An 11,180-nucleotide genomic window follows, 5' to 3' on the forward strand; every position below is an offset into this window, starting at 1 on the left:
ATAACATAAAGATAACATACGTATATCAGATGATATAGTGAGAGCACAGAGAGTACAGACCAGCCAGGCCTAGCCAGGCAGTGGTGGTTTGAATAGGAACGGCCTGCACAGATTCTCTGTGAATGCTTGGCCCATAGGGAGTGGTACTATTAGAAGGTGTGGCCTTGTTGTAAGAAGCAGGCTTTAAGGTCTCCCAGTCTCAAGCTAATCCAGTGACACAGACCCCTTCGCCTGCCTTTACCAAGATGTAGAACTCTCCATCCCTTCTCTAGCACCATGTCTGCCTGGACACTGCCATGCTCCCACCATGGTGATAATGGACTAAACCTCTGAAGCTGTAAACCAGCCCCATTTAAATGTTTTCTTTTATAAGAATTGCCTTAGTTGTGGTGTCTCTTCACAACAGCAAAACCCTAACTAAGACAATGTCTTTAATCCCAGCACTCTGGAGTAAGAGGTAGGCCAGCCTGCTCTACAGACCTAGTTCCAGGACATTGAGGGATATACAGAAAAACCACACTAAACAACCCAACAAAACCCAGCCTGGCTTGGTGGTACCCATCTATAATCTCACTATTTTGAAGTTGGAGGCAGGAGGACCAGAAGGTCAAGGCTAGTAAGCCTGAGGTACATAGGGAGTTAAAGGCTAGCCTGGGCTACATGAGACCCTTTCTACAACACTAAATAATAACAATAACCACAGTTTTATACAGATTCATGTGATTGGCTTTTCTGTCCTTGCTTCCATAATGATACTGTGGTTCGGGTAACTTATAAAGCATATAAACTTAATCCTTGGGGGTTGGGATGCTGGGAAGGCCAGGATGAGGACACCAGGTTAGGACTTGGTGAGGGTGCAGAGGGCAGCTATGTCATTACATGGCGGAAAGTTAAACACTGTAATAGGAGGAGGCACCTGCTCCCTCAAGTCTCTTTTATAAGGGTAGGGATCCCGTTCACAAAGGTTCCACTCAAGGTGAACTAGTCACCTCCCACAGACCCCAAAATACCAACACACTGGTGGTTAGATTTCACCATGAATCCTGGAGAGACAAAACACTCGAACCACAGCACCTGTGTTCCCTAATTTTCCTGCCATGTAGAATGGAGAGCCCGGTGTCAGATGATCAGTAAGGGTCACCTCCCTCTCTCCAGCCAGACTGAAACAGTCTGGATCTGTCACATCATCACACTGCTTTGAGTGTTACGGCTCAATTATCAACAAATCACCGAAAAATCTGATGATTAAATATTACAAAGTACATCCGAATGTGTGAGGTATGTTATCTAAACAAATGAAAATGTGTTATATGGCAGAATTGTATCCTATATATTCTTTTAAAACTCAACTTGATTTTATTTTATGCGCATGTGTCTTGTGAACCACATGCACGCATTGCCTAAGGAAGCTAGGGAAAGGCATTAGATTCCCCTGGAACTTGAGTTGCAGGCTGATGCGAGCTGTTGATGTAGGTGCTGGGATTCAAACCCAGGTCCTCTGGTCTTCCAAGAAGAGAATTATTTTTAGAGATGGTCTGCATTAGCTAGTTCTCTGTTGCTGTAATAAACACGACCATCAAGGGCAACTTAGGGAGGAAAGCTTATTTTGGTCTATTCCCGCTTACAGTCCCAGAGGGGTAGAATCCATAATGGTGGTGATGGCAGGTTAGCAGAGGCAGAGCCGGAAACCAAGAGATCACACTTCCATCCTCGTGAAGGAAGTAGAGAGAACAAACTGGAGGTGGATGAGGCTATGAACTCTCAGAGCCACCCTGACCCCTATGTACTTCCTCCTGCAAGGCTCTGGCTCCTAAGGGCTCCACCCCAAACGGCACCACCAAACTTGCAAGGCCAAGTTTCCTGAGCCTGTTGGGGACAGCTTTAGTTCAAACCACCACGGTTCTTACCACGCTGCCTACCTTTGCCTCAAAGTCCAGAGCACAAGTGATCATTCAGTTTCAAGTAGTTGGGACTAGAAGCACGCTCAGGACATGGAGAGCTATGTATGGGTAATTCTACCACACCAAGCCTTTAAATTTTTTGTTGTTGTTGTTGTTTGTTTTGGGTTCTTTTTTTTTTTTTTTTTTTTTGGACAGGGTCTTACTAAATTTCTCCAAGCTTTACAGCTAGGCCTGACTTCAGATCATAGTTTAAAAAAAAAAAAACCTACCAAATTATTTAACCCTTCAACAGAAAAACACACCAAGCCTACCTTTCTGACTCTGTAGAAGAGAGGACAACATCCTCCACTTCCGTACATACGATATCTTCCTAAATCCCAGGACCTGAGGATTTATTACCTTACATGGCAAAGGGATTCAGCAGATATGGTTATGTGAACGTGAGTGTGGTGGTTTGAGTAAGAATGGCCCTCATAGATTTAGATGCTTGGTCGTTAGGGAGTGGCACCACTGGACAGGGATTTGGAGGTGTGACCCAGGAGTGTGTCAGTGGGGGTGGAATTTGGGGTTTCAGTTTTTCAAGCCAGGCCCAGGGTCTCTCTTTCTACTTCCTACTGACTGCCAATCTGAGTGTAGAACTCTCAGCTACCTCTGCAGCACCATATCTACCTGTGCACTGCCATGCTTCCTCTCACGACAATAATGACCTGAAGACAGTCTCAGCTAAATGTGGTCCTCTGTAAGAGTTGCTGTGGTATGGCGTCTCTTCACAGCAATAGAACACTGGCTGAGACATTAAGATAGAGATACTGTTCATATATGCCCAGTGTAACCTCAGGAGTCTTTAACAATGGAAGAGGGGCAGCACCAGGAAGATGTCACTTCAGAACAATGGCACAGAACAGTGCTATAGTTCTGGTGTTGGAGACAGAGGAAGAGATCCCAGGTCAAAGAATGTGGATGGCTAGAGGGCCAGGAAATGGATTCTTGCCTAGAATCTCGAAAATGGAACACCATTCAGAATTACGGAAAGGCAGGATCACAGGTGATCAGCACACATTATTTAAGCCACCAAGTGTGTGGTACTGTGTTACAGCTGCGAGTAAAGGGCCAATAGCATCCCAGGCTTATCCAGCCTTTGGTGTGCTGGAGCACAGTAAATGGTCACGTCACCAGGTGAACGAGCTTCACATGAAAAGCTTCCGGTAATTAGACTGCAGCAAAACAGGAGCTCTACTTTTTATGACAATCTCCTCCTCTGAGGATTCTGAGTCCAAAGGTCTCGAGTATAAATCTGTCTTTGAATATCATCCTGAGTGAGGTAACCCAAGCACAGAAAAACACACAGAAAAACACTCATTGATAAGTGGATATTAGCCCAAATGCTCGAATTATCCTAAATGCACAGAACACATGAAACTCAAGAAGGATGACCAAAATGCGGATGCTTCACTCATTCTTTAAAAGGGGAACAAGAATACCCTTGGGAGGGAATAGGGAGGCAAAGTTTAGAACAGAGACTGAAGGAACGCCCATTCAGAGCCTGCCCCACATGTGGCCCATACATATACAGCCACCAAACTAGAGAAGATGGATGAAGCAAAGAAGTGCAGGCCGACAGGAACCGGATGTAGATCTCTCCTGAGAGACACAGCCAGAATACGGCAAATACAGAGGCGTATGCCAGCAGCAAACCATTGAACTGAGAACAGGACCCCCGTTGAAGGAATCAGAGAAAGAACTGGAAGAGCTTGAAGGAGCTCGAGACCCCTTATGAACAACAATGCCAAGCAACCAGAGCTTCCAGGGACTAAGCCACTACCTAAAGACTATACATGGACTGACCCTGGCTCCAACCTCATAGGTAGCAATGAATATCCTAGTAAGAGCACCAGTGGAAGGGGAAGCCCTGGGTCCTGCTAAGACTGAACCCCAGTGAACTAGACTGTTGGGGGAGGCGGTAATGGGGGGAGGATGGGGAGGGGAACACCCATAAGGAAGGGGAGGGGGAGGGGTTAGAGAGATGTTGGCCTGGAAACCGGGAAAGGGAATAATTGAAATGTAAATAAGGAATACCCAATTTAATAAAGATGGGGGAAAAAAAAGAATTGAGATCTTACTTACTCTACGTAAGTTGGACACTTCTACAGGAAAAAAAGGACACTAAAAAGAAAATTGCTTCTTCGCCTTTTGGCTAAGGTCAAGTGTAAAATATATGATACAGAAGATGATAAACGTAAAATGTTGGTTTAATTTGTTCTTTTATTGCTGAACATCACATTCTGACAATTATAAAATCAAATTAAAGCCTTAAAAAAAATCTGTCTTTGTTTAGAGATGGCGAGTGGGTCACACTAGAGAACCGTCCACGTCTATGTGTCTAGAACTTACAGTACAGGAACTGACTAAATGTAATTCTAATTCCTAATAGAGCAAATGTATAAGTATTCATGCAGCCAAAAAGATAGCCAGGGCCGGGGTCAAAACTCTGCTAATGACCAAGAAAGAGCACACATGCTGTTTTATGTGCTTATTTCAAGCAAAACCCTGTCGTAAAGTTAAAAGGGGTGGGAGGGAGGTCATTGCTCTCTTCTTCGTGTTTCCAGGATCAGGAGCTCAGAAAAAAATTGAACCCCAGAAGTCTCACAGACCTCTATGGAAAGGGCATTCCAGAGCCTGTACCAAACCAGAACCCCCTCAACTTCCTTCCCAGCTCACCTGTTTCCTTGTGCGGTGGTGAGGTGTTGCTCCAGGGTGTGTCATCTTCAAACTGGACCCAGTTGCTGATGGCTGAGGCCAGGTCAGGTGTGGGCTGCACAGGGCTCCCCGGAGGGGAGGCTGCTTCAGAGATGAGGCCCATCTTTTCAGAGGAGTCATCCTGCTCAGAGTGTGAAAGGTCCTGCGAGCCTTCGTCCACTGCATGATTCTCCCCAGAGGAGCTCTCAGACCGGTCTGAGGAAGATGACAATCCTGGGAAGTGCTCTTCAGTGCCCCCTACGGCAGATACCAAACACTACCATTACCCAAGGAAGGATGCCTATGAGGATGTCTTCCCAGGGGAAAGGATGTATATCTTCCTCATTGGAAGATAAAATGGCTGTGCCAATCCATCTCCATGCTAAAGAGCTGTGTCCCTAAGAACATTCAAAGCCTGTAATCTCATTTGTTTCCAGTCACTATCCAAGGCGACTGAGGAAAAAAAAATCCCCATTATTGTATTTACTTATGTGCATACGAGTGTATATGGTGTGTATCTATGTTATGTGTTCAAGGGCGGGAAAGGGGGCATGGAGGCCATCAGTTGTTTTCCTTCATTGTTCTCTACTTTTGGGGGTGATGTAGTCAGTGTCTATGCATGAGGAGGTACACTAGCCAGTGCATACTGTGTGCACTCGTAGAGGCTGGATGTCAATACTGAGATGCTGTTCTCAATTACCCTCCACCTCACTTTGAGCTAGGGTCTTCCCCTGAACCTGGAGCTCATCTGTTTGACAGGACTGGCTGGTCAGTGAGCCCAGGGACCTGCCGGTCTCTACCTCCACACTCTCCATGCTGGGGCAGCAGCCGTGTGCTGTTGCCTACTTTATGTGGGTGCTGGAGCCCAGATTCAGGTTATAATGCTCGCACAGCTGGTACTTTATCAGCTAAGCTATCTCCTCAGCCCGTGCCCATTATATTTAATCTCAGTATCTATGCCAGGCTTGAGAGCCACACATACAAATGGCAGCAGAGGTCAAGCAGGAAATATTCCTGAGCTGAGTGGGACAAATGAGAAGCAGTATGGAATAGTGGGGTGGGGTCTATGGCAGAACAGTAGAGTTTCCTTCTGCACCAAAATAAATAAAATAAAATAAAATATAAAATTTCAAACTCTGGACAAACTAGTTCTCTGTAGGCACTAGGTACAAAACTCTTCCCAGATCTTCCCAAGGTCTCTACTCACTCAACTCATGTTCTTCTCTCTCTCATGTTCTCTCTCTCTCTCTCTCTCTCTCTCTCTACACACATACCAAAAAAAAATAAAATAAAAAAAAAACCAGCCACTAAAAAACAACCAATAATCAATCAACAACAAAACCCAAAACAAAATTCAAATATATCCCCCCAAAAAACCCCACCTAAACAAAAACAGAAAAACAAAAACAAACAAAAGCGATGAAAATGAAAACAAGCAAAAATGAAAATCAGCAAGACAAAGCAAAACAAAACCCAAAGGTTTGGGGTTGGGGATTTAGCTCAGTGGTAGAGCGCTTGCCTAGGAAGCGCAAGGCCCTGGGTTCGGTCCCCAGCTCCGGAAAAAAAGAACCAAAAAAAAAAAAAACAAAACCCAAAGGTTTGTGATGTCTGTACGTGTGTGTGAGCAGGTACACGAATGTGCAGAGGTCAGGAGAGGTCACTTAACTCTCTTGCTCTGTCCCACTTTGCTTTGTCCCTGGAAAACAAGGCCTCTCACCAGATCTGGGATCAGACTGGTGGCCATTCTGCTGCAGCAATCTTCTTACTTAACGCCCTCCACAGCACTGGGGTGAGAGGTGCGCGCAGCCGTACCAAGCTTGTTGCACAGGTCCTGGCAACTTGAACTTAGGCCAAAGGTTGCACAGCAAGTAGTACATTTACTAAGTTATTTTCCCAGCAGCCAAGATATGTTCGCAGTATGTACATCTCTGTACCAGGCACTTTCAGCACTTCTCGATTCAGATTGGCCACATTTAAGGCTATCCACGTGGATACCACGCGGGGCTGTGACCGATTGACTGCCACTTTCCATCTGTGTGGACGAAGCTGAGAGCCCAACTGACATGGTGCTGCAAATACCCCTGCATCTCTCTTCGCCTTCCTCCCTGAGCATCGCTCTCCTAAAGGGCAATACGGTCACGTCTACTGTGATCCAAGAAGACAAAGCTGAGCTCTTTGCATGGACCACACACTCCACTGGCATTTTACATCTGAGGACAGATGCTTACAAAGGCTCCTGAGGCAGGCCTGTGATCATTTTTCTTACATAGACAATGCAGCAATTCTGAGACAAATCATTCTGGAGGCTAGGCACGGTGTACCTGGCTGTAAACCCAGCAGTCACAAGGCAGAGGTAAGAGGACCAATATGGAGTCAAGGCCAGCCTAGTCTACATAGTGAGTTCTAGGACAGCCGAGATTATAGTGTAAAAATATGCTTAGAACAGAAAGCCAGCCAGGTGTGGTGGCACATGCTGTTAGTCCCAGAATCTGGGAGGCAGAGGCAGGTGGATCTCTGAGTTTAAGGCTAGCTTTGTCTACCGAGCAAATTCCAGGACAACCAGGACTACACAGAAGAAGCCCTGTCTTGAAAAACAAAAAAACAGAATGGAGCAGAACAAAACAAGATACCAAGAGAAGTGCTAGGCAGATATGGGTAAAAGTGCTTGCTCTGGAAGCATAAGGACCTGAGTTCAAATCCTCAGTGCCCACAGAAAAACCAGGCATGGCCACACATACCTATAACTCCAGCACTAAGTAGGAACAAGCAGTTCCTAGGGAGCTTACTGGTCAACCAGCCTAGCTTAGAACAACGGACTTCTGTTTTGTTGGTAGATCCTGTCTCAAAACAACAACCCAGAGAATGATGACACGTGATGTTCTTCCTGTTCTAGCCTCCTTGTAGATGGGCATGGCATGTGCAGATGCCACACACCTGCCACCTCATCCCACACACAAATTGCTCACCCAAGGGCATACCACTCATCGTGATGATGACAAGGTTAGAGTTTTGCAGTTTGACTCAGAATCTGTCTGTCACTTTTAACAATTACACTTTAACACTTGAAAAAAATCCACAGGACTGGTGGGGGTAACCACAAAAAAGACCAACGGTAAAACAATATGTGACTAGAAGTTATGTCCCTTGGTAGAAATAAGCATGTGGCCTTCGTGTTCCCAGGGTTTTGGTGATGCCTCAGGCTGAGAAGACGCCCTCCTCTGACTACCGAATGAAAGAATTCATGTATACCTGTGGTAAGGGACCACATGACTTTTTCTTTTCTCCTTTATTATTCCCACCTGTGAATGACCAAGAAGCAGACTTACCCTCTAAAGGGGTGGGGAACAATGGCTCTTCACTGAAGGAGACCCACTCTGACTGGTGGGTGGCAATGACATGGTCCAGGGTCGTCATGCTAAGAGGGTTCTGTTCATCTTCACGCTGCTGACCTCAAGTGGACCCCAGAAAGATGTCTGGGGTAAACAGGGCAGCACAGGGGGCTTGGGCTACAGTATGCCACAGATGTCTTGTGAATGGCAGCACTCAGGAAGGAGATAAGACCGGTCCTCCTCGGTTAATCTGCCAAGATCTGTTTAAATATGAAAAGAAATGGAAATTGGTAAACAATGCATTATACTGAATCCACACAGGTTTGCGCTTTGAACTCCATGATGAGGCTTCGGACAGTTTCCAACATGCCGGGACTTGTGCAACTTTTCTACCAACCGCTCTCATTTAACACCAAGATCCCCGGATAAGGATTTAGAACAGACCACCAATTAACCACTCAGATTTTAGCAATTAGAGTCCCCAATTTCCGCACTCTGTTTCAGAAACGCTGTCATCTACGATGGGAGGCTAACGGACCTTATTAAGTATTAAAACTTGCTCAGAGTGCTTTCACCATTTTTACACAGATGGAGAAATAAAAGCTCCTTTCCGTGAAACCAAAGTGCTTTCTTGCCTCGGGCAAGTAACTTTTCCAGAGTCTGATTTGAATCTCTGGCTGACCCAGCAGCTCCCAGATGGCGTCTTTAACCATGATTAACCAATCAAGAAAAAAAAAAGCAAAACAACGAAGGAGTCAGCTTTTGTTCATTTATGTAAGAGGCTGGGGAATGTTTGCTTTACTGGAAGAAAAAACGAGTTAGATACAATTCAATTCAGGTCAGTTTGAATTAGTATATAAATGTCAACTCTTTACTTGCACGGCAATCATGTTCTGTGGATGTTCAATATTATTTAATTGGCTTACGATTTTCTCCATGTCTTTTTACACCTCGAACCTAGCTCTTGATCTTATGACGGATGAGTGAGGATTAATGCGAAGTTGATGTGCTTTTGCAGATGACCAAAAACCTGTCTTCAGCACTACCGTTCTTGCTAAGTGAATACTCAGATTTCTAGAATTATGTAACTCAGTTTCCATAGTAACAATAATGGTTAAACTTTGCTCTAAGTTTTTATCTTCAGTGAACAATTTACCTTGAGAAAAAAAAATCAGTATAGAAAACACTTAATAGTTTTGTCTTGTTTGGTGGGAAAAAGTTTTTTTTTAATACGTCTTAAAGCAACTGCATATATAAAATTCATAATTATCAGAAACCTATTTTTGTACCGTCCTTCACTTAAGCTGTTGGTGTGCTGGTCTGTTGTTTGGTTGGTTGGTTTTTTGTTTTTGGAGACAGTCTCATAGATCTGAGGCCATATCTGCTACATGGAAAAATGTATCTTCCCGCATCCGCCTCCTGAATGCTGACACAATAGGTGCGTACAGTAGTACGCGTGGGTTAAATCAGCGGTTCTCAGCCCGTGGGTCTCAACCTGGCACTTTTACAGGGGTCACATATCAGCTATCCTGCGGTCAAATTTTTACATTAAGATTCATCACAGCAGCAAAATCACAGTCATGAAGCAGCAATGAGAGTAATGTTATGGTTGGGGTCACCGCCACATGAGGAACGGGGTTAAAAGGTCACGGCATTAGGAAGGCTGGGAACTACTGGCTTTAAGTTGTACTGTGGGTCAAACCCGGGACTTCCTGCAAGGAAGGTGAGCACTGGACGCACAGAGTTACTTTAACAGCCCTCATCTTCCATATGACTAGGTTGGGTGGCAAAAATAGTTCTTTGACAGATTAAAAAAAAAATCTGAATAGAGAGAAATTAGGCGATCTAATTCAATGCTAAAATACCCCCCTAGCATTTCTAAAATGCTTCTTCTAGGATTCTAAGGAGAAAAACTTCATGGTGTCATGTCAAACTGACTCTTGTTTTCCATGATAGTGTTCTATATGAAGATGGATCGAAGAGAAGTCATGACGAACGGGTACTCTGGAAAAGTCATGCTGTGGGCAACAGATCCACTCCCTGAGCCAAGGTCCTCTGATGCCCAAACACTGTAATCTTCCAGTTATAGCCACTTAAGTACTGCAGAGTAGATGTACACTGTCGGACAACTGCATAGTTTACGAATATCAACTGCAGTGAACTAACTGTATTGACACTTCCTGAGAAATTCCCCCAGTGGACGTCTGCCAGAACACCCAAGGTGCACACAGGATGGAATGTCCAGAAGTCTCTGCTCCAAGGCCCTCCCCCGAGATCCTTACCAGCCACGGGACTGGACGTGTGCGAACAGCCTGGAAAATGTTGCTGTCCTAAACCAGATCTTACCTCAAGTAATTCAGCCACAAACGCAAGGACTGCTTCCCATGGCTGGCTGCCTGCGAGCTTTCTTTAGTTCCGTCAACGTTAATGCCAGTGTCACTCAATGTGGTAATGGCTGTGAGCCAAGCTAAGGCAGCAAAACTGAAGAGTGGGATTCGGCTTCTCAGAAACAGCAGCTGGGTGTGAGGCCGCGCCCCCGCTGGGCCTCTCTCTCGGAAAGAAAGCCGCAATGCAAGGCATGTGCTGACACATGCCTCGTCACAGCTCCACGGGGAAAACATCCTGCTTACCCCACAGTGGTGAGCCCAGCCAAATCCAGGGAAAAGTGGGGTTGGGGGATGGACAGGGAGAAGGAAAGAAAATGTGAAGGGGGCAGGAAACCTTAAGAACAGGTAGGCTCTTCAGGATCAATAGCTCCTAGGGGTGTGTGTGTGTGTGTGTGTGTGTGTGTGTACACCTCACCGTGTGAGTTCCAGGTATCGAACATAGGTCGTCAATACTGGTGGCAAGTACTTAACTGCTGATCCTTCTCATGACCCAGTGAATACATGACTGGCGTCCTAGTTCGGGTTATTATTGCTGAGAAACCATGACCAAAGCAACTTGTGAGGGAAGGGTTTATTTCAGCTTACACTCCAGGTAACTTTCCATCGCTGAGGGAAGTAAGGGCAGGAACTGGAGGCAGAAATTGATGCAGAGACCATGGAACGGTGTTACTTCGTACTGGCTTGCTTCCCATGGCTTGTTCATCCTGCTTCTTATAGAACCCAGAATCGCCTGCCCAGAGGGACCCTACCCATGACGGGCTGGGCCCTCCACCATGATCCCTAGTTTAAAAAGTGCCTATCGGCCAATCTTAAGGAGGCATTTTCTG

At 45.5% G+C, this 11,180-nt stretch overlaps 1 protein-coding gene across 1 annotated transcript in view; it reads right to left on the bottom strand.

The window, feature by feature from the left end:
* The window catches only part of Ston2 (stonin 2), a 105,338-nt gene extending 97,117 nt beyond the window's left edge, over window positions 1-8,221 (bottom strand). The window contains 2 exon segments of the mRNA XM_032908231.1: window positions 4,620-4,895; window positions 7,964-8,221. Coding sequence (XP_032764122.1) covers window positions 4,620-4,895; window positions 7,964-8,051 — 364 coding nt within the window. The 5' untranslated portion in view covers window positions 8,052-8,221.
* Window positions 8,222-11,180: the final 2,959 nt, after the last annotated feature.

This window comes from Rattus rattus, chromosome 7, assembly GCF_011064425.1.
Source record: "Rattus rattus isolate New Zealand chromosome 7, Rrattus_CSIRO_v1, whole genome shotgun sequence".
In the NCBI taxonomy this organism is placed as follows: Eukaryota; Metazoa; Chordata; class Mammalia; order Rodentia; family Muridae; genus Rattus; species Rattus rattus.